This window comes from Tachysurus fulvidraco, chromosome 14, assembly GCF_022655615.1.
Source record: "Tachysurus fulvidraco isolate hzauxx_2018 chromosome 14, HZAU_PFXX_2.0, whole genome shotgun sequence".
NCBI lineage: Eukaryota > Metazoa > Chordata > Actinopteri > Siluriformes > Bagridae > Tachysurus > Tachysurus fulvidraco.
In genome coordinates, this window is record NC_062531.1 from 3512297 (window position 1) to 3535808 (window position 23512).

A 23512-nucleotide genomic window follows, 5' to 3' on the forward strand; every position below is an offset into this window, starting at 1 on the left:
GGATCGCGGTTTTAAATTTGCATATCAAAATGTACGACACTAGAAAGGAAAATCGTTGGCAACCTGCTATGATATAAGAGGAATCGCTTACTATTGCTCTATTTCCTTATTTTAAATTATTATTATTATTATTATTATTATTATTATTATTATTATTATTATTACTATTTGTTTGTTTGTTTGTTTGTTTAGCAGTTGCAGCTTTGGTTGTGGTTTAAACATTCCTGGAAGTCACCTCTCTACTTCCCATATGCGTGCTATGCTAAAGCAGAAGCGGATTACTTTCCACAGTACATCCTAAAGTGTGTTGTTCCTCTTACATTACGGCACCAATTCAACATGTACAATTTTTAATTTATTAATGAACGACACGTCGTTCTCCTCTGTACCATTTATATAGCTATATAACAGCTACCAAAGATCGTTCGGTCATTGCCGACTCTGGAGGCTCCTTAAAAAGGTTCCATTATTTCATTCATTCATTCATTCATTCATTCATTTTCTACCGCTTTATCCGAACTACCTCGGGTCACGGGGAGCCTGTGCCTATCTCAGGCGTCATCGGGCATCAAGGCAGGATACACCCTGGACGGAGTGCCAACCCATCGCAGGGCACACACACACTCTCATTCACACACACACTCACACACTACGGACTCCATTATTTCAATGAATATATATATAGTATTTTTTTAATTTATTTGATTATATAGACTGGATGGCATACGAGTGCCCGTGGATGAGTGGCTACGCTAGGGGTGAAAAAAGTTAATAAAAGATATTAAAACGAGTGCCATAATATACACACAGTTTGCTGGGAATAGGTTTTTGCAATCCAACTTATCGCCTCAATACAACGTAATTCTGCTACGATTTATGATCCTGTCTTGTTTATGATCTATATCGGTAATTAATACAATGAAAGAGCGTTCTTTTAATAATTTAGGTAAATCAGTATCACGCAGGCTTTCCTGGAAAACTGTGATGAAATAAATGCTGTCATTATATTATCTTGCAAAGTGAAACAAAAACATATGAGTTTGTGTTAGGAAATAAAATATTTATGCTATTGTTCATTTCCATATTCATATACTTTCATTTCAAATGAGCAATTTATTTCTACCAAAGCAGGAATTCAGTCCACATTTTAACAGCCGGGATTTGTTTTAATTAGCAGTTATGGTCGAGTAGGGGCTTCTTCTGCCCTTTCTGGGACTTCTGAGCTTTTTTGGTTTCCTTAAAAACTGGAGACTGATTTAGAGTGATAACATGTTTGTTTAGATAACCAGGAGAGTAAATAAATAAAAGAATAAAAATAAATAAATAAATAAAAAGTGACAGCAATGCTGGACTGGGATCAAAAGTGAATCCTCATGAAACAATAAATATTAAACCTTAGAACCTTAAACTTTAGAAAATAATTTCTCTGGTTTATGGGAGAGGATAATATGACCTGTTTATCATGTGTATGAACATCAAAAGTAAACTACATTTGTAAAGTTTGTCGCAACAAACTTTGATGTTGGCTTTGACGATGCAAGTACTCGCAAAGGCCGGTGATTTTTGGAGGAGAGTGGACATAAGGGTCAGTGTTACTTTTGGAAGCAAGTAGACAGAAAGCTAGGGTGCCAAAACATTTGGAGGGAAGTGGAAATGAGCATGTGATGTCATCCGAATACTCTTGAGGAAGTACTCCTCATTGTGCTGAGTGTTTTGATATCTCACAAGTCAATGTTGTAAAAAGTTTTTTGATTTTGCATATTTTGGGGGCGGGGCTGCGGGACAACCGAAAGGCCAGTCGGTACACCGGTTTAAAACTTTGTACAGAGTATCACCCTAAAGGAGCTGGCCGAGTTTGGTGTAGATAGTTCAAAAGCTTGCCAAGTTATAAACCTCCAAAGTTTATAATGGGAGTCTATGGGGAAAAAAGGCCAATTTGAGACCCAGTACTGGAAGTACCGGTACTCTGATCGCTTAGAAAAGTAACAGCAACAAACTTCAAACTAGGCTCGACGGCATATCCAAATTTGGTGCATGTGGCTCGAAAGCCCTAGGAGGAGTTACTCTTGATAAATTTTTGTCTAAGCTTAAACAGGAAAACAGAATGTTGGCTTCTACAAAGCGACATCATAAAACTAAATGCTGTAGAGAATGTTTGAGGTAATAATAAGGTCCTAGTTTACTTTAGAAATTTAATTATCTGTGCTGCGCTTCCTCTGAAGAAAATTCCTGGATAGGGAATCATGAGGCCATGAGGGTTTTTATAAATCATCTTTTATTTAACACAGGTTGCTGTTTTCCTCTGTAAACACACACACACACACACACACACACACACACACACACACACACACACACACACACACACTTACACTTAAATTCTCCCATCAGAGTTGATCATGCGAGTGTATTTTTCACTCCTACCTTCCACGACAGCACATCAAATTCTTACACAGATTTCAGCTTGATGAAAACTGTAGATCCCCGGACATACGATGTTGTCTGTTACTCTTCACTGTGGTTTTTTTGGTGTTTTACTCCATGACATCGATGTTTCTTTGTCTCATCTCTGGGTCTTTATCTAAAACTGTTTGGGGCTGTATTAACTGTTATAAAATATCCAATTTATTTGAAAAACATAAAAAATTTAGGCTCATTATGTTGATAATGTATTTGAATATTATAACTTTACTAATGATGGCTTGTGATTACTACTGCAACACAATATATAAAAAAAATATATGCTATTGTTCATTTCCACAATCATATATATATATATATACACACACGACTAATTGATATATTGACGACTGATTGAACATCTCAGACATATATACGTGTGTGTATATACATTCATATACACACGTATATATGTCTGAGATGTTCAATTAGTCGTAAACACTAACCACGTTTCAGCTCAGTAACCCGTGTTCGACTTTTTCTTTTGTATTTTTTTATGACTGGTCAAGTCACAAATTTGCAAGTGTGTATTAGAGTTAATCGGCACTGTTTCCGTTTTTAACCTATTTGTTAAAGTTTGATGTCTAACAAACAAACAAAAAAAAAACAAACACCCGGCCGAAGCGACTGCCGTGCGATAACCGTGACCGTTGGAAACCACTGATCATCTCTGTTCTTGGACGATTTCAGGTCATGTCAGTAACTGAGCCGTCTGACTCTCCTGAGGGACAGCAACACGATTTCACCGTGTTCACTACTTTGGATGGGGTTTGTTAAAAGATGTAACCACTTCATTCGGCTTTAAATGTTTAAAAAGAAAACAAAATGGTGTCACAGAATTGTTTTAACTTTGATGCCTAAATTATTCAGGCAGTAAAACTGTTGTACCTGTGTAACAGGGTCCAAACAAAAACAGATTTTTCCTCCATTTTCAAAAGCGTAAAACAGAAAGGATGTTTATGATTCCACACATTTACTAGGTTACTGTGTAAATGTAAGCATTTTTTATTGATGTTTTATTTTATATTTCATTTTATATTTTATTGATTTATTTTATTGACTTACATTTTCCTCGTGTCTTATCTCTTCAGTGGAAGCACCTGTTCATTCAGATTGGAAATCATCCAGCATCGTGGTTTGCACACAAGTGCACGCTGTCATTAAAGCAAAAGAAGGACATATCCATCCATTTTCTACAATGCTTACACAGGGTCACAGACAAGGAGCTATCCCCAGGGACTCTGGGCACAAGGTGGGGAAAACCCTGAACATTTGCATACACACACACACTACAGACAATATAGAGATGCCAATTAGCCTACCGCACATGTATTTGGACTGAGGAGGAAATCCCCCCCGAAGCCCAGGGAGAGCATGCAAACTCTGCCCACACAGGGCATGGGCAGGAATCGAACCCCCAAATCCCCAGAGCTAACTGCTAAGCCCTGATGTACCAAGTACTTGAAAAATATTTTTAAGAACCTACATTTCATTCACGTCGTCGTTGATATCAACCGTAAATAAAATTTCTGACGTTTGTGAAAATGATTCGAAACAGAATCTAAAGCGCTCTCGGACCTCTTTGTTCGGACCGCGCCGTACGATCCGTTTTATTTTCATTCGAGCTGCGCTGAACCCTAAACCTTTGGGCATGAAGGAAAACTTTTTGCGTGATTGAATTTGCACGTTTTATACCGTCGACCTGTAGCGAATCGTCACCTCAAATCATTCCCTTCTGCCATTAAAAAAAAACAAAAAACCTTTACGTCCTCGGCGCAAATCTAGAACGCGAGTGAAATAAACGTTTTAGACAAACAGAAGGTAAATGTTGTTTACTGTTGTGTATCTGTTACATACGGCAAACAAATAATACAGTAACACAGTACTATAAAAGTAGACACAAACTATACTTTTTTTTTCACTTTTAGGAAGGCAAGGACTTAGCTTGGCAAATGGTGAGGAACCACTGACACCTAGACTGTAGGACTGTTTGGTTAAAATAATATACCTTTTAGATACATAGTACTACCCATCCCTTTTATTTCAAACTAAATCAGAACATAGGAAAATAAAACAGCAACTTCGGACAACGGTAGAAAATACATACAATAAAATAAAAATTAAAATTAAAAAAAAAAAATGTTAATGGGCATCCTGCCAGGAAACATACTTTATAAAGTGCAGGTCTTTAATTCATCGAGACGCAAGTCGTAATGAACATAATGTTAAACTTTTCCTTTCAGAAAATGCTAAATGGTGCTTGGAAGATACCGTTTGAGGCAGGCGTTTATATATATATATATAATCTCATGATATATATAATCTCATGATATATATATATATATAAAAATCTCATGACAAATAACTTCACGTTAAAATGTTAAAATGGAGAACATTTCCAGACAAATACACTTCATCCAACACGAGACACATTCAACATAGCAGGGATGAAAAATAATAATAATAATAATAATAATAATAATAATAATAATAATAATAATAACGGTATCCTATTACCTTCTACACAGTCAATATTGCCCAGGTAAATTTGTCCTAATTTATTCCAAATGTGGTTTTTCCTGTACGAAAATAAAACAAGACAAACATATCATCAGTCTCTAGAAATCCCCAACACAGCCAAAGCACTGAATACCAACAAGAGGCAAACACAGGACTCAGAATAAAAATACAACTACCGTATAAAGTTCTATTACTGAAACTTCAAGGCACAAGACTATGTTAAATAGACCATGAATGTTCTACCGATGAAGACTTGAAGCTGAACGTGTGGTTTTATTTGACCTTCATTCTCCTTTCTCCTGTTATCTCAAGTGCTATATTTAGAATTTGTATTTCAGGCATTCCTTATAATTCAGCTTTATTTCACCTTGTTTTTTTTTTTTTGTTTCGTCCCCCCCCCCAAATATATAACATCGTACACGATCTAAAGACACGAGAAACGAAAAAAATAAAAAAATAAAAAAATAAAAGCAAATAAGATCTACTTAATATAACTATTGCTCTTAAGGTAAAATAGTCTATGCTTAACATTGGCTTCTTTTAAAAAAAATAGAGAAAGAAAAAACAAAACAAAAACAAAAACACACTAAAATTCACAAATAATAATTTAGTCGGAATAGGTCTGCCACAGCATCAGGGACGTTTTAAGAAGGAACAGCTTTAGGAGCCCATGCGTAACCGTCGTCTCGGATCTAAGTAATCAGCTGGAATAGAGACAGAAAGAAAAAAAAAGTGAAGAACGTAAAAACTATTCTTGTCCAACTCAACTGAAGTTGTTTTATTTTTTTTGTTTGGTTTTTATTTCTTCGTTTTTTTTTCCTTTTTTTAAATTTTTTTATATTAACCGAAGTTCACGAACATACGTACGAGGGACCTTGTCGTTTCGCTGTATACAGCCATGTTCAGGTGTTTTGAGTGAGAATCCTGCGCTCGAAGACTTTTTGGCCGGCTCTCGGAGAGGAGTGATCCAGAAAAGAAGGAAAAAAAAAAAACGAAACAAAAAACAAACAAAAAAAATTTGTTACGTAGAATAGTAAAGGGCAAGCAATGTACTAACCTCTAATGGCAATCATGCATATTGATACATGTTCACGTACATAGCGTGTAGATTTTGGCTACAGGGACACGAGGACATTCCATAGCATATTCGTCTGCCAGAGGCACAAAACAGATATAATAAAGGTCATTTCTTCATGGTTTCCTATTGTTTTTTGTTTTACTTTTTTTTTAATTTTTATTTTTTTAATTTTTTTTTTTTTACAGTGGGCATTCTACAAACAGTAGAAATCAGCGTGTAAGTGAAAGATTCTTCTCTACAGACACCACATGACCAGATAATGGAAAATAAGTGGTACAGCAAAGATTAATGGAGATCCTGCTTTTTTTTTTTAAATAAAAAAAAAAAATAATAATAATAAATAAATTTAAAAAAACAGCCCATATTGATTTAACCTCTTGTTTTGCTCAGATGGGATAAAAATAAAAAAGCCCCCTTGGTCAGGATCCGGAAACGAAGGCACGGCCCTATCTGGTGCGAGCCGCCGCTGTTGATATTTACACATTACTTTAACGTAGAGCCACAAGCACTGCTGTTTAAATGATTCTGTACTTTTGCTTACTCAACACCGTAGTCCTCAAGCCTCCCCGCTCTGAGAAGTCAGACCAGGGACAACGTCGACGACGATGCCGCCTATCGCATGTAGGTCAGGAGTAGGCGTCGTTGTCCGCTGGTTAAGTTTAGGTCTCTGATCCTGCAGGTCACATGCATTGTACATCCTGTATCTGTGTGTGTGTGTGTGTGTGTGTGTGTGTGTGATCTGCTGGAACAGAGAGAGCTAGTGGGATCTGAAGATGCTCGAGACATCAATGATCGGACCTCAAGCGGCTAACCGTAACGAACGCACCTGTGAATGCTTTCGAAACTTGCTTTCTTTTTTATGAGATTATTTCATAGCCCTTTATCCCTAGAGCACGAGTGCTCTAGTTTCTCCATGTCCCCTTCCCCGCTGGCGAGGGTCGAGGTGGAGAGGAGGCTAAAGGACGAGGACTGTCGAGCGCCACGTCCGACTTCCGTACGCTGACCTCTGACGAAAGGGACAAAAACGAGCGGTAGACACTAACGAAAACTTTATTTACTTATTTATTTTAAATAATTCATTTTCCCCACTTAAACCGATCTACACAGTCAGCTAGAGAAAGAAAAAGTTCTTTAACCTACAATCTTTAAAATAACACATCAGGAAATACTCACTATCCTAAAGCACACTTCATAAACCTGACTTGTGAGTAGCTCTCGTTTTTAAACACTAAAAAAAAAAAAAGGATCTGCGGATTCGGAGTTAAACGAGAAACGAGGAACACGTGGAGCGCTCTCTGTTCTGACTTTTTAAGGCAGGGAAAGTATCAGTCAAGGACATAGAAACTGTAGAGTGCTCTTCCCTGAAACAAACACTTTAACGACTAGCAATCCTTCTCATCCTGAAGGCTTCCTGCAGGGAATATGTCTATAAACATATTACCAATTAAAACATTTCCACTGCCATAAAAGCAATGCTTCATACGATATGAGAGGAGTTCACAACTCCTCATAATAGCCTCCACTTGTACATCATTGGCCATTATTATGCGTTTAAATAAAACGGATGAGATTAGCCTACAGTCAGGCGTCTTCTCCCGATACGCCTCTGTACACGGAGTGCCTACGTCTTTGCGTCAGTACCGCGCGGTTTTACAGGACAGGCGAGAAGAAAAACACTCAAAAGGAATGAAATGAGGAAGGATACACGTCACATCCCCTGTGAGTCTGCAAACTGCGCTACAGTCTAAATGGAGATTAAAAAAAGGGACGTGAAACAGAAATGTGTGACTTCATGTGACTTAAAAAAAAAAAAAAAGGGTAGGGGAGGCCCGGTTATCTCGACCATCTTCCACATGCAATATATCAAAACATAGCTGATGGAAAGCGATCTGAACTAAAGATTGGGGAAAGAAATCTGCAAATTTTGTGAATATCTCATACGTTCTGATTCGTTTTCACAGCTCTATAAAAAGGACGGCGACCCTGTAAATTCCAGACGTTTCATCGGCGTAACGGCGCGTTACAACGTAAATTAAAACATAAAACGGAATTAACTTTGAATCTGTCGTTGTTTTCCCTCAACCGAACTCCAGAAAGAGTGTTTACTTTTACTGTCAAGATCCGGATCGAGTCTGTGTGGAAAAAAACGTCCCGTGTGAACCGTTGCAGCTGTCTTACGAGAGGAAGTCTAGTAAATATAGCACGTACGTCGCGCCTCTTCTGTTCGCATCCACTTCCCTCTTTGTGCTCCTTCACTATGACAATTACGAAAACAAAAAAACAAAAACAAAAAAAACACAAACGGCTACACTGTCGGCTCTGATGTGTTGAGGAAACACAAGGCTGCTGTTTTCAATTTCACTTTGTTTATAGAAAAAAAGCTAGAAATATAAATTAAAGGGGGGGAATAAAGAAGAGGAAGAAAATGTTAGAAAGCGCCACTTTGGAATTTCATTCCTTTTTTTTTTTGTTCTCCTTTCACACACTTATTTAAACTGTGCTTTCGGCGTTCATTCATGAATCCGTTTGTGCTTAGCCCCACCACCCCCACCCCTCCAACCCGAAAGAAGAAGCGGTAGAAGTGTGAAAACCGTTCCTACTGTATTACCGTATAATCAGTCCGCTGCTAGCCGGCAGAAACCGCTGAAACAGATGGCAAGGTTAATCACGTTATTCTGCCCTCAAACATTCCTCTCTACGTCTTGCTGATTAAAATGCAGGGATGACAGAAAGACGTTCGTGTTCTGAACTTAATCAGCCATCGCAAAGCATGATCGATTTAAAAAAATAATAATAATCCCCATAAACTGTTTCTAAGGGTTTGATTAGCCTTTCTTATTTAAAACATGATCGACTAGGTACAAGTGCTGCGATTGAGTTTTTTCCCCCATGAAGCGTGGCCTTTCTTTTATAAAGAACTTACACTCTTCATGCAGATAACGAGACCGCCTTGTTCTAACAGTAACATCTACGATATGAAGAAAAGGAGGGTTGTGATGTCAAAATCAACCCCTTGATTCTAACACGTCTGTGAGGCGTCTGCAGTCGGCAGGGAAAGGATCAGTTGTAAATCAGCTTCCTGGTGAAGTGTTACTTGTGCATCCGTTACTGTCTCAGTGTCTTGCTATATTCCTAGAAGCTCTAATGAAGCAATAACACATGGTTCCTATGATTTCTATATTAATAGAACGATAAAATGAAACTGGGCAAACGAAAAGGAAACTGAGAATTCGTTCAGAAGCGGTACGTCAGCGATTGCATCATCGCTCTGCATCCAAACTCACGACACTCGACACGACAGCTGCCTTTTGTAAGTACATTTACAGATTTTTTCCATTATTGTTGTTTTAAAAATAACAGAAAAAGACAGACAGACAAACAAAAAAAACTCCTCCCCCTGTGAGTGCCTCTATTCCTGCGTGAGAACACAGCCATTGCTGCTGATTGGTCAGTTAGTCTGAATGTCAGTCACATCCTTCAGCTCACGCGTTCGCTCACAGGCGTCCTGGACTCGACTGTTTCTTCTCGACTCGGCCTGGGAACGGCAGAAGGAGGAACAATGTCTCTCAGTTCCTTTCCATCCCCCGTCACAGTGCCATGCTGCTGCTGCTGCTGCTGCTGCTGCTGCTGCTGTTGGGTTCGCAACTCTGTTGCTGCCATCTTGCCTGAAGTGTCTCTAACCACGTGGCTGTCGGTCCGGGCTTCCTCCCTGCAGGCTAACGGCTCCTGTCTCGACCTGGAAGTGCTCAAGTCCTGGGGCTCATTCTCCACCGGGGGTCCTCCGTGCATGGAGTGGCCGAGGGAAAGCTGGTGAGCCTGCGGGGTGAAGATGGACGGCTCCATCAGGGGCAGGTGGTGTGGGTGATGGTGGTGATGATGGTGATGGTGGAGGTGTTTCAGTTGTTGCTCACGCTGATCTCTCTTTTTGTGGACCTTTGGTCCACTGCTGCTGCCGTTTCCTGAATCCACTGCTTCCTTATGCTTACGGCTTGAGTGCTTGTGAATCTTCTGTCCTGTTTCTGACTCCGTTCCAGAAGAGGGTGCCGTTTGACTTGCAGGTCGTTTTGCTATGCTGCTCGGTGCCTCAGGTGTGGTCGTTGTGGACCCTTCTGCCTCCTCCATAGTCTCCCGTGTCTTGCGCTTCTTGATGGGAAGCGCCTTTTCTTGCACAGGCTTGGCTGCCATTTCCTTTTGCGCTTTCTTCTTGGCCTCCGATGACGCGATAGCTGCAGCAGCATAAGCTGCACTTGAGCCCGTCCCTCCTGCCACAGACTGAGAAGCAGCGGCTGGCTTCCTGCCGCGTTTCTTTGGCATGCTTGGCTGCTCTTTCTCCGCTTTCCTCTTGCGTCCTGGGCGCTGTTTGACAATGGGGACTTGCCCTGAGGGTGATCCCGCCTCCACTTTCGGAGCCACGAATGGCATCTTGACAAGAAGTTTGCCCGGACTCTTTTCTACCACACGTTTCACCGCTACACCCTCTGTGGCCTGCCGTACTTTACCACTGCCCTTCGGCCGGCCCCTCCCTCGACCGGTCGGCTTGGCCACTTTGGGTTTCTTCGGCGGTCTTTTCTCCCTGCGCGATGGGCTCCCACGGCCCGTGACCGTAAAGTCAAAGTCATTTGGGTCTGTGGTGGTGTCGCCCACCTTTTGGAAGTATGCCATGAGCTCCACTTTGGAACGGAAGGCTTTCCCTTCTGGGCTGGAAATACAAACAGAAAAGGTTTCCTACATTTTAAAGACAGATGACAAAGACAGCTAATGCTAATGATTTTTTCTCATGCTGTAAATCTCTTCAAAGTCAAGCATTTTTTTTAATAGAGATAGTGTAGGAACTGGGAAGCACTGGTCCATGCTGACTCACAAACTCCCACAGGATGTGTATTATTCAGCTGCCCATCATGTCAAAGTGGCCAGTCGAACATTTCACACCACTTCACATTCACACCACTGAATTATTCAACTCTGTGTACTGCATCCTGTATCTCAATCAGAGCGCTAGATTAAAACATGCATCTCCCAGGTGATGGATCAGCACAAGATTTCTCTATTAAGTAAGTAAGTAAGTAAGTAAATAAAAAAAAAATCAAATTAAAACACGCAAAAGTGTTTTTCTGTGCATTATATTCACCTAGACACTCTCTCAAACTGCACTCTAGAGCCCAGGCAAACCTTATCTGACCCACATCACACTTCCACTTCTCTATCTCACCTACAAAAAGAATAAAATCTTTGCCAAGTTAACCAAAGCTACCCTGGAATTAGTAGGCAAGTCTGACCTTTCATAACCACATCAACATTTGTTTGTTTTATCTCAGTTTATGATAACCTTGATGTTCTGTATACTTTCTCATATCAAAATATCATGTTATTCTGTTACGTGAGCTTGTTATGATTAAGCAACCTTTTAACCAGCAGCAAGACATTAAAATGTTTGTGGAGAAAACTGTTATGAAGTACTGCGATGTGACTGTGAACTACTCACTTGATCAGGTAGACGTCGAATTTGCCGGCCGATCGTCCCGACTTGCGCTGTTTGAGTTTGCGCGTCCAGCCCTGAGGCAGTGAGGGGTCGTCGTACAAAGGCCCGCGATCTCGGATGATGGATCGCCGCTGCTTGGCCGAGGAAGAAGCTTCGGGAGCGCCGAGGGCTGCAGCAGATTCAGGGGCCGAAGGCTCGGATTGGCCCGCCTCCACTCGCTGTCCGTCACCCCCCTCCGCGACGGCAGGCTCAACTCTCTCCACATCCTGGTCCTGCTCTTTTTTGCTTTTCTTCTGTTTTTGAGTTGCTTCTTTAGAACCCTCCTGGTCCTCCCCCTTTCCATCACCTCTGCACAACACAACACAACAGGAGTGACATCGAGTCAGATTAAACACACAATCGTCTCACATGCAGTACACCGTTCTGTCCTCCTGCAAATCTACTACACAGTTATGACTCCAGATTATAGATAAACATGTAATTCTTATCACATCATCAGCACCACCTGCACTGTAAGCAAGGAAAAAATGGTCGAGGTGCCAAAGCCTAAAGCTGGAAAAGAAATCAGAGTGTAAAAATCCGTGACTCCAAAAAAAAGGGCCGATTTTTCGTTTGCTGGTGGAAATGTAACATTGTATATTTTCCATGATCAAAATCAGAAACACTGACACCGCATGAAGTTGCAATCGGGCGGCGGAGTGCAGGGAAATCACCAGCCGCTTCATTCCATCTCGCTCGGGTAGAGTGTGAAGATTCCCCAGCTGTTGTGCGAGGGAGAGATTACTGCACCTTCTGATGAGTGAAAGTGCTGCTGGAATCTCCCTCAAGGCTTCTGCCGGGCCTTTTGTGGTCACTGTAGTTTGGAGGCCTAGATATTTTTTTTGTTGTTGTTGCACTTTTCTTTTTGGGGTCGGTCGGGTGGTGTTGTTTTTTTGCGGAGGAGAAAAATCCACAACAATGCAAAAAAAAAAAACAACAACCCACAAATGATCGTCAGACGCTGGTATTTATCACAAAAAAAAAAGAGGCAGGATTTGAAGAAATTACATGGATTCAACCTTTTGTGTTCCCTGAAATTTTCCCCAGAATCAGCAAATTTGCACAAAGATCATTTTTAAAACCTTTTCAGGCCAAAGTGCTGTTAAATGCTCGATTTTGGTCGGTCGTTGGGCGCTAATTAATTTTACAAAACTAGCGGTAGCGCTTTTTGACTGTCAAAGGTAAAGCTGTTCCTGACAAGTGAAAATGTAGAAGAAACTGTGGTTTGTGGTTTCTCTGGAACACAAGAAGATGCTTTTTTTTTTTTTGTCTTCTTACTTTAGCGAGAGGGGGGGGGGTGAAGGAACGTCTGTATATAGCTGCTATCTTTGTAAATGAGAACAGGAAATAACTCATTTCTCTGAAGTTTCACAACCTTGTGTGTAACTATAAGCAGATAAAAAGTGTGATTTTTCCTTATTTCCTTAATTAATTTAAAAAAGTGTTGGCAAATTTGTGTGGTTGTAACAAAAAAAAAGGAAAGATGCCGTTATTGGAAAAGTATTCAGCTTCGGGTCGGAGATTCTGCTTTGGCCCTCGTCACGCCGTCCTGCTGTTGATTATTTTTCCAAAAACAACAGACTCGAACGTTTAATTCCTTACATGTTAAAGGGAAGTATTATAAAGATGACAACTGTTACAAATAATGTCCTTTTCACTAGTATTTTAGTGAGAAATCTCTCCATCCCTGATATTTTTCAGTGTGAACGATGATCATGAATACCGACATATATGAAGTGAGCATGCAGTACAACTGTAGTGAACATGCAGTACAACTGTAGTGAACATGTAGGACAACTGTAGTGAACATGTACAACTGTAGTGAACATGTAGTGAACATGTAGTACAACTGTAGTGAACATGTAGTACAACTGTAGTGAACATGTAGTACAACTGTAGTGAACATGCAGTACAACTGTAGTGAACATGCAGTACAACTGTAGTGAACATGTAGTACAACTGTAGTGAACATGTAGTACAACTGTAGTGAACATGTAGTACAACTGTAGTGAACATGCAGTACAACTGTAGTGAACATGCAGTACAACTGTAGTGAACATGTAGTGAACATGTAGTACAACTGTAGTGAACATGTAGTACAACTGTGGTGAACATGTAGTACAACTGTGGTGAACATGTAGTACACTGTAGTGAACATGTAGTACAACTGTGGTGAACATGTAGTACACTGTAGTGAACATGCAGTACAACTGTAGTGAACATGTAGTACAACTGTGGTGAACATGTAGTACAACTGTAGTGAACATGTAGTGAACATGTAGTACAACTGTGGTGAACATGTAGTACAACTGTGGTGAACATGTAGTACAACTGTGGTGAACATGTAGTACAACTGTGGTGAACATGTAGTACACTGTAGTGAACATGTAGTACAACTGTGGTGAACACGTAGTACAATTGTATTGAACATAACATCCTTTTCACATGTATTTTAGTGAATAAAATAAATTCTAAAGTACTTGCTACTTTCCTGACAGTTGGAGGACAAATCTCTCCATCTCTACTGATATTTTCAGTGTGAACGATGATCATGAATACAGACGTTTATCGTATGTGTGCAGTGTGCAAAGGTCGAGGAATAAACCTCTGCTGCCTTAAAGCTAAACGTCTGAGCCGTGTTGCCAGACAGAATAAATATTTGAATATTAATCGAACACAGCAGCCACGATGGTGAACAGTATAAAGACCTTAGAGCCTCAGATCTTCTTCCTACTTGGCACCATGACTGACGCTAGCTGTGAAAAAGAAAAGCCCATTCAGCCCTATAATACTCCTGCAATAATCCCATAGGCTGTTCACTCAGTCTGGAGTCTAACTCTGCAATCGGCAACCCATTTATTTTGTTAAAAATGTAATCAATACAAGCGACGAGAAATGAGGAAACGTCTAACCTTAACAATACGTTCGCTGCCTGGTCCTGTTCTCAGATTCAGGGATTAACTTCATAATACATCATCACAAAATCAGGTGAAACCTTCAGGATGCGCTGCTACAGGAAAATAATCAACCGGGAGGAGGTGTGATCAAACACAATTACTGGAAACGATTTATTCCTCTGATACCACAGCAGTTAATCCGTTAACTCTTGACTCTTAACTAAAGAACGACACCGTACTTTTTATATGTTTAGTTATATTTAATGTGTCATTCCCTCACAAGCGCCCCTCTCTCTCTCTCATACACTGTAGTTACTGTTTAATCTGACTGATACAATGTGCTCACACTGAATAAACGTTAAAGAAACGCCTTCTTTATATATACGATATAGGTGCATTTCAACATTACTGTAGTACTGCTCTATAAAAAAAACCTTTACATTTTTTTATTATAAAATGTATTTAAATATATATATATATTCTCTTATTAAGCTTAAGGGTTTTTTTTATTATTTATTTATATTTATTTATTGTTAAAATATATAGCAATATCTCAGAAAATTGTATGGCTATTACATCATCACACCACCCAGCCTTAGAGTCCCCCATACAAATCCGTGTAAATTATTTGTTACTACAGAAACAACAGTTTTTAAGACTGGTGTTTAACAGTATAGTATGTTGTGACACTGGATGCTGTGACATTGCAGTGGTGCATTTTGGGAATTGCCATTCTATTCTATAAATTATATGTTAATGCAGTTGCACTGTTTGAACACCAGGGGACTCTGTGCAACCCACGTTGTTTACATATAGTGCGCACGCTGGGCGAGCTGAACTCTCAGGTAGTTTTTAAACTACACCACAGGCTGGAGAAAAATGAAGTGAACATGTAGTACAACTGTGGTGAACATGTAGTACAACTGTAGTGAACATGTAATACACAGTAGTGAACACGTAGTACACCTGTGGTGAACACGTAGTACACCTGTGGTGAACACGTAGTACACCTGTGGTGAACACGTAGTACACCTGTGGTGAACACGTAGTACACCTGTGGTGAACACGTAGTACACCTGTGGTGAGCATGTAGTACACAGTAGTGAGCATGTAGTACACAGTAGTGAGCATGTAGTACACAGTAGTGAACATGTAGTACACAGTAGTGAACATGTAGTACAGCAGTAGTGAGCATGTAGTACAACTGTAGTGAACACGTAGTACAACTGTAGTGAACACGTAGTACAACTGTAGTGAACACGTAGTACAACTGTGGTGAACACGTAGTACAACTGGGGTGTACACGTAGTACAACTGTGGTGAACACGTAGTACAACTGTGGTGAACACGTAGTACAACTGTAATGAACACGTAGTACAGCAGTAATGAACATGTAGTACAGCAGTAGTGAACATGTAGTACAACTGTGGTGAACATGTAGTACAACTGTGGTGAACATGTAGTACAACTGTGGTGAACATGTAGTACAACTGTGACGAACATGTAGTACAACTGTGACTGGTCACAGTCAACGATGTGATTAACTTAGTAACAAGAAAAAAGACTCCAAGTGTAAAAGTGTGTAGAAATCTTTCTAAATTTTTTGAATGATCTACGTATTTGCAGTATATCTAAAAAAATCTGTGGAATTTTAAAGCCAATTTTTATTATTTATTTTTTTTATCAGGGTAAATAAGAAGCACAGCTACCAAATTGAAGTAACATGGATACAGGATCGTTAGTCAGTGAGCAAAAACGAAAGCGCAGTAAACTTGGAAATCACCTGATCCGAGCAGCACGACATGAAACTGCCTACTGCTTCCCCATCAGACACACTTTTACAACCTGAAACGTTTCGTTGTCACGGTGTAAATTCATAAATTCACTCGAATCCAAAAATGCTAAAAGGACAGAGACGGGTCATGATGAACCGTCTCTACTGTCTTGTTTTTCCCATTTAGCAAGACAAACATCACGGTTCACTACATGATTTTTTCCCCTCCCCTTGTCAAGCAAGTCATCTCCGTCTGCTTTGTGATAAATGCATTTGAACCAATACTGAAAGCAGGAAAAACGTCGTTGTGGTCATCGCGCACAACGAACCGAAGGGCCGAGCTGCCTTCCAGTGCCGTGCTTTACAAACATGATCCACGCCTTGTTATGCCGCTTAAACGTTTGAACAAATGAATAATTAAATACTACACGCTTTGGTAGTGTAGAGACGTGTCCAAACGCTCAAGCACAAAACAGCGAGTACGATGCAAATCAAAGTGACGGCTGAAAGAGCGCTCGGTGAACCACTGAGTGAGCTTTCATACGCTTTGTCATTTTCTTATTTCTTATCAATCAGAACAAAACTGATACTCGTGTTTGCCGGTTTGTGTTTTTTTGCATAAAATTCACACGTTCAAACCTCCAGAAGCTTCAGCTCTTTCCCTTGGCTCAGGTAATCAGCCTATGTGGGGATAAGCCAGTGTGTTCGCTTCTGAACAGTTCTGACACTAAAGTACAGAAATCCCACATCCAATCCAAATCTGAACAAATCAGAACTCTGTGTTTTTTCCTTTCTTTATCCATCACAGCATCAGAATGTGTGTCAGGTGAACAGAAGTTGAGGAATTTTCTATAACAGCAGCTCTGTTTACGTTTATATAGTAACATCTGGTCCGATATTCCGAGTCTCCAGCGTCATATTCCGAATTCATACACAACTGGACACGTAGTGAAACGTTTTTTTACGACTGCCCTTTATATAATAGTCAATTAACACCAAGGTAAAGAATAAATGTAAGATAAAGGAATACAAAAATAAGACACAAATTTGAAGAAACAGAACAAAATAAACCGGTACGTCAGCACTTTATAACATTCCGAGGTTTTCCGAACGTGTCATACTTTAATTAATGATAATTAAGCCAATTGTCAAATTTCTGTGGTTTAAGAAGAATAAAACACCTCAGTACTTATTGTAAAATAGGGTGGGGACACATTTACCTGTCATTTTTCTCTAAAAGCACACCAGAAAGGGTTTTATTTATTTTTTGTTGCAGTTACCATTTTTTTCTAGAGCGATCCGAGATCAGATTTGTGCTTCCCCTGTCCGATCTGCTGACACATACCTGTCGGCATCACGCCTTTAATGCTCCTAATACCTCAGAAATATTCCTCACTCGGGCCTATATGTGGTACTTTTCCGACACTCCGGAGTGATGTTAGATATTAGACCTCGTCCAATCCACCAAAGAGTAAAAGCATGTAATGTTCTTAAGTTAATAAAAAAAAAAGCTGATTAAGCGTTCTATAGATTCATCGTATCAAAAGCACAGATCAGTCTTTCCTTGCAGGAGCTGTGCGGTTTGTCCAGCATACAGGAAGTTTGTCCGGCATACAGGAAGAGTAACATTGTAGAGAGAGAGAGAGAGAGAGAGAGAGAGAGAGAGAGAGAGAGAGAGAGAGAGAGAGAGAGAGTGAGAGAGAGAGAGAGTGAGAGAGAGAAACATTGTAAAGAGAGAGGGAGGGAGAGAGAGAGAGAGAAGGAGAGAGAGGGAGGAGAAAGAGAGTAAGAGAGAGAGAGAGAAACATTGTAAAGAGCAGAGAGAGAGTAACATTGAAAAGAGCAGAGAGAGAGAGAAAGAAAGAAAGAGTAACATTGTAAAGAGAGAGAGGGAGAGAGTGAGAGAAGGAGAGGGGGGAGAAAGAGAGTAAGAGAGAGAGAGAGAGAGAGAGAGAGAGGGAGGAAGAGTAACACTGTAAAGAGCAGAGAGAGAGAGAGGAAGAGTAACACTGTAAAGAGCAGAGAGAGAGAGAGTCCAAAAAAAAACACCTTTTAAACCTGTAGGAAAACATCATGCATGTATTTTCTGCCTCGTTGTAGTCACACTGTAAAATTCATAAAGCAAATGTAGCCAGCCATCACACTCAGAAAGGGAAGGAACTCGGCAGCACTGTGTGTGTGTGTGTGTGTGTGAGTGAGAGAGAGAGAGAGAGAGAGAGAGAGAGAGTGTGAGTGAGTGAGTGCATCACACGGGTCACGTCAGGTCAGTCTGACTGCACTCTACTCTTCCTATTTCAATGATCTCTGAAAGAAAATCTCCTGCACGCGTTCACATACATGCGTTATGGGAGGTTTTGGAAATCCCAAATGCATTGCACTTACAAACAGGATGATTTCATTTCACATAGTTTGGGTAAATCCCCAGCACGCATCTCACACGCACACACGACACAGCTGAAACGTTAGCAATGAACAGGAAGCAAGCCTAAATCTTAGAAATCTGTCTAATATGACAAGTCGGTTTAATATGGTAGTGCCTCATGCTGGCTCACACACACACACACACACTCTCTCTAACACGTACACACCCACATGTCCTAATTCAACTTTAATTTCATTTCACTTTTTGACGCATTAACTTCAAAAACACGATGTCACGATCGACTGATCTGCACGACAGCCAAACGTGCAGAAGATGCGCCACACCCTGAAGTCTGAACAAAGTCTCTCTCGAGTAGCTGCACGGATTAGCTAGAAACCTCGAGAGCAATATTCTTCCTGCTGTGGATGAAGCAAGAAGAATCTCCTTTATTTACCTTCTTCCTGCCACGCCTGTCAGAGTTAGAAGTTTGAGACGTACGTGACGACGACGATCTCACGATGATCTTAATTTGTTGGAAATATTACACTTCTTGATAAAAACGGTATTACTGACTCGTACTGAGATTCTTCCACGATGTAGTTCTCGATCGGTCTGAGAACAGCTCGGGGTTAATAAAACACCGTGTAAGACAAACAGCTCAAAAAAACTCACGTTTTACGATGTAGCCGATATGATACGATGCGATCGATACGACGTGACACGATGCCCGCTATCTGATATTTTTTTACATCGAATAATACATACAGCATAATCCTGTGTCATAACATAGTGCTTTTATTATATGACATGTAGAATTTTTTTTTTTTAAAGTAGCTTCCACTTTGTCCTAAATGATGAGAGGATAAATGAGTTTAATAAAGAAAAACAGGTCACTAGGTATGATTAGACTTTCAGTTCGACGTTTGAATGATCCGGATACAAAAGATGGAGGATGAGCATCCAAACACAAACAAGTCTATTGGACCAGAGGTCATGCTTCATAGCGACTCAATAAACTTTTTCTTACACCTTTCATCCTTATTTTAAATCATGTTTCACACACATATAAAAAATATAATCATTGCAGTTTAAGATTTCTTTTTCTATTCGGCTGCAATAAAAAGCTGGAAGGTTAAAAAATCCTGTAAGGGACGATTGGAGGCACACACACTCACTCACTCACACACACACTCACACACACTCACACACTCTCTCACACACTCTCTCACACACTCTCTCACACACTCTCTCACACACTCTCTCACACACTCTCTCACACACTCTCTCACACACACACACTCACACACACACTCACACACACGCGCGCACACGCACGCGCGCACACACGCACGCGCGCACACACGCACGCGCGCACACACGCACGCGCGCACACACGCACGCGCGCACACACGCACGCGCGCACACACACGCACGCGCGCACACACGCACGCGCGCACACACGCACGCGCGCACACACGCACGCGCGCACACACGCACGCGCGCACACACGCACGCGCGCACACACACGCACGCGCGCACACACACGCACGCGCGCACACACACGCACGCGCGCACACACGCACGCGCACGCGCACCACACACACGCACGCGCGCACACACGCACGCGCACACACGCACGCGCGCACACACGCACGCGCGCACACACGCACGCGCGCACACACGCACGCGCGCACACACGCACGCGCGCACACACGCACGCGCGCACACACGCACGCGCGCACACACGCACGCGCGCACACACACACACGCGCACACACGCACGCGCACACACACGCTCGCTCGCACACACGCACGCGCGCACACACGCACGCTCGCACACACACACGCACGCTCGCACACACACACCGCGCACACACGCACGCGCCACACACGCACGCGCGCACACACACTCGCTCTCACACACCAGCTCTCACACTCTCACTCTCTCACACACACACGCACGCGCTCGCTCTCACACACACACGCACGCGCTCGCTCTCACACACACACGCACGCGCTCGCTCTCACACACACACGCACGCGCTCGCTCTCACACACACACGCACGCGCTCGCTCTCACACACACTCTCACACGCTCGCTCTCTCACACACTGTCACACTCTCACACACACACACACTCTCACACACACACACGCTCGCTCTCACACACACACGCTCGCTCTCACACACACACGCTCGCTCTCACACACACACGCTCGCTCTCACACACACACGCTCGCTCTCACACACACACGCTCGCTCTCACACACACACGCTCGCTCTCACACACACACGCTCGCTCTCACACACACACGCTCGCTCTCACACACACGCTCGCTCTCACACACACACGCTCGCTCTCACACACACACGCTCGCTCTCACACACACACCCTCTCGCTCTCACACACACACGCTCGCTCTCACACACACACGCTCGCTCTCACACACACACGCTCGCTCTCACACACACACGCTCGCTCTCACACACACACGCTCGCTCTCACACACACGCACGCTCGCTCGCTCTCACACACACACGCTCGCTCTCACACACACACGCTCGCTCTCACACACACACGCTCGCTCTCACACACACACGCTCGCTCTCACACACACACGCTCGCTCTCACACACACACGCTCGCTCTCACACACACACGCTCGCTCTCACACACACACGCTCGCTCTCACACACACACACGCTCGCTCTCACACACACACACACGCTCGCTCTCACACACACACACACGCTCGCTCTCACACACACACACACACGCTCGCTCTCACACACACACACACACACGCTCGCTCTCACACACACACACACGCTCGCTCTCACACACACACACACGCTCGCTCTCACACACACACACACACGCTCGCTCTCACACACACACACACGCTCGCTCTCACACACACACACACACACGCTTGCTCTCACACACACACACACGCTCGCTCTCACACACACACACACGCTCGCTCTCACACACACACACACGCTCGCTCTCACACACACACACGCTCGCTCTCACACACACACACGCTCGCTCTCACACACACACACACACACACGCGCTCGCTCTCACACACACACTCGCTCTCACACACACACACGCTCGCTCTCACACACACACACACACACGCACGCTCGCTCTCACACACACACACGCACGCTCGCTCTCACACACACACACGCTCGCTCTCACACACACACACACACACACACACACGCTCGCTCTCACACACACACACACGCTCGCTCACACACACACACACACTCGCTCGCTCTCACACACACACACTCACTCGCTCGCTCTCACACACACACACTCACTCGCTCGCTCTCACACACACACACTCCGCTCTCACACACACTCACTCACTCGCTCTCACACACACACACTCACTCACTCGCTCTCACACACACACGCTCACTCACTCGCTCTCACACACACACGCTCACGCTCTCACACACACACACACACGCTCACGCTCTCACACACACACACACACGCTCACGCTCTCACACACACACACACACGCTCACGCTCTCACACACACACACACACGCTCACGCTCTCACACACACACACACGCTCACGCTCTCACACACACACACACACTCTCACTCTCTCACACACACACACACACTCTCACTCTCTCACACACACACACACACACTCACGCTCTCACACACACACACACACACTCACGCTCTCACACACACACACACTCACGCTCTCACACACACACACACTCACGCTCTCACACACACACACACTCACGCTCTCACACACACACACACTCACGCTCTCACACACACACACACTCACGCTCTCACACACACACGCGCTCACACACACACACGCGCTCTCACACACACACACTCACGCGCTCTCACACACACACACTCACGCGCTCTCACACACACACACTCACGCGCTCTCACACACACACACACACTCACGCGCTCTCACACACACACACACACTCACGCGCTCTCACACACACACACACACTCACGCGCTCTCACACACACACACACACTCACGCGCTCTCACACACACACACACACTCACGCGCTCTCACACACACACACACACTCACGCGCTCTCACACACACACACACACTCACGCGCTCTCACACACACACACACACTCACACCTCTAACACACACACAACACTCAAGCGCTCTACACACACACACACACTCACGCGCTCTCACACACACACTCACGCGCTCTCACAACTAACGCGCTCTCCACACACACACACTACACACCACGGCTCAGCGCTCTCACAACACACACACACACGCTCACGCTCTACACACCACACAATCACGCTCACGCTCTCACACACAACACACTACGCTCACGCTCTCCACACACACACATCACGCTCACGTCTCCAACACAACACACGACACGCTCACGCTCTCACACACACACACACACGCTCACGCTTTCTCAACACACAACAACCCACGCTCACGCTCTCACACACACACACACACGCTCTCACACACACACACACACACACACTCACGCTCTCACACACACACACACACTCACGCTCTCACACACACACACACTCACGCTCTCACACACACACACACACTCACGCTCTCACACACACACACGCTCACGCTCTCACACACACACACACGCTCACGCTCTCACACACACACACACGCTCACGCTCTCACACACACACACACACGCTCACGCTCTCACACACACACACACACGCTCACGCTCTCACACACACACACACACGCTCACGCTCTCACACACACACACACTCTCTCGCTCTCACACACACACACACTCTCACGCTCTCACACACACACACACACGCTCACGCTCTCACACACACACACACGCTCACGCTCTCAC

The 23512-nt window shown here is 43.2% G+C and overlaps 1 protein-coding gene and 1 long non-coding RNA gene across 9 annotated transcripts in view; one reads left to right on the forward strand and one right to left on the reverse strand.

The window, feature by feature from the left end:
- The first annotated feature begins 29 nt into the window (after positions 1–29).
- Positions 30–11684, forward strand: LOC125138567. Of its 6 annotated transcripts, XR_007137791.1 has the most exons (6): positions 304–460; positions 3151–3242; positions 3360–3454; positions 3552–3712; positions 9246–9368; positions 11549–11684. It is a non-coding gene; the product is annotated as an uncharacterized LOC125138567 (long non-coding RNA). The 6 variants fall into 6 exon arrangements; XR_007137790.1 differs by lacking the exon at positions 304–460 and adding an exon at positions 30–302 and having other exon boundaries at positions 3151–3454; XR_007137792.1 differs by lacking the exons at positions 304–460; positions 3360–3454 and adding an exon at positions 30–302.
- Positions 4278–23512, reverse strand: part of mecp2 (methyl CpG binding protein 2) — a 23715-nt gene continuing 4480 nt past the window's right edge. The window contains exons 2-4 of one of the 3 annotated variants that reach the window (XR_003441303.2): positions 11541–11885; positions 5848–10757; positions 4278–5684 (exon numbers count right to left, since the gene is read on the reverse strand). Coding sequence is in view for 2 of the 3 variants with exons in the window: in XM_047800382.1 (XP_047656338.1) it covers positions 9536–10757; positions 11541–11885; positions 18297–18322 (1593 nt within the window). In the remaining variant the exon portion in view is untranslated. Of the gene's footprint in view, positions 10758–11540; positions 11886–18296; positions 19810–23512 lie in introns of those variants that run through there. The other 2 variants (XM_047800382.1, XM_027151684.2) reach the window with 2 other exon arrangements.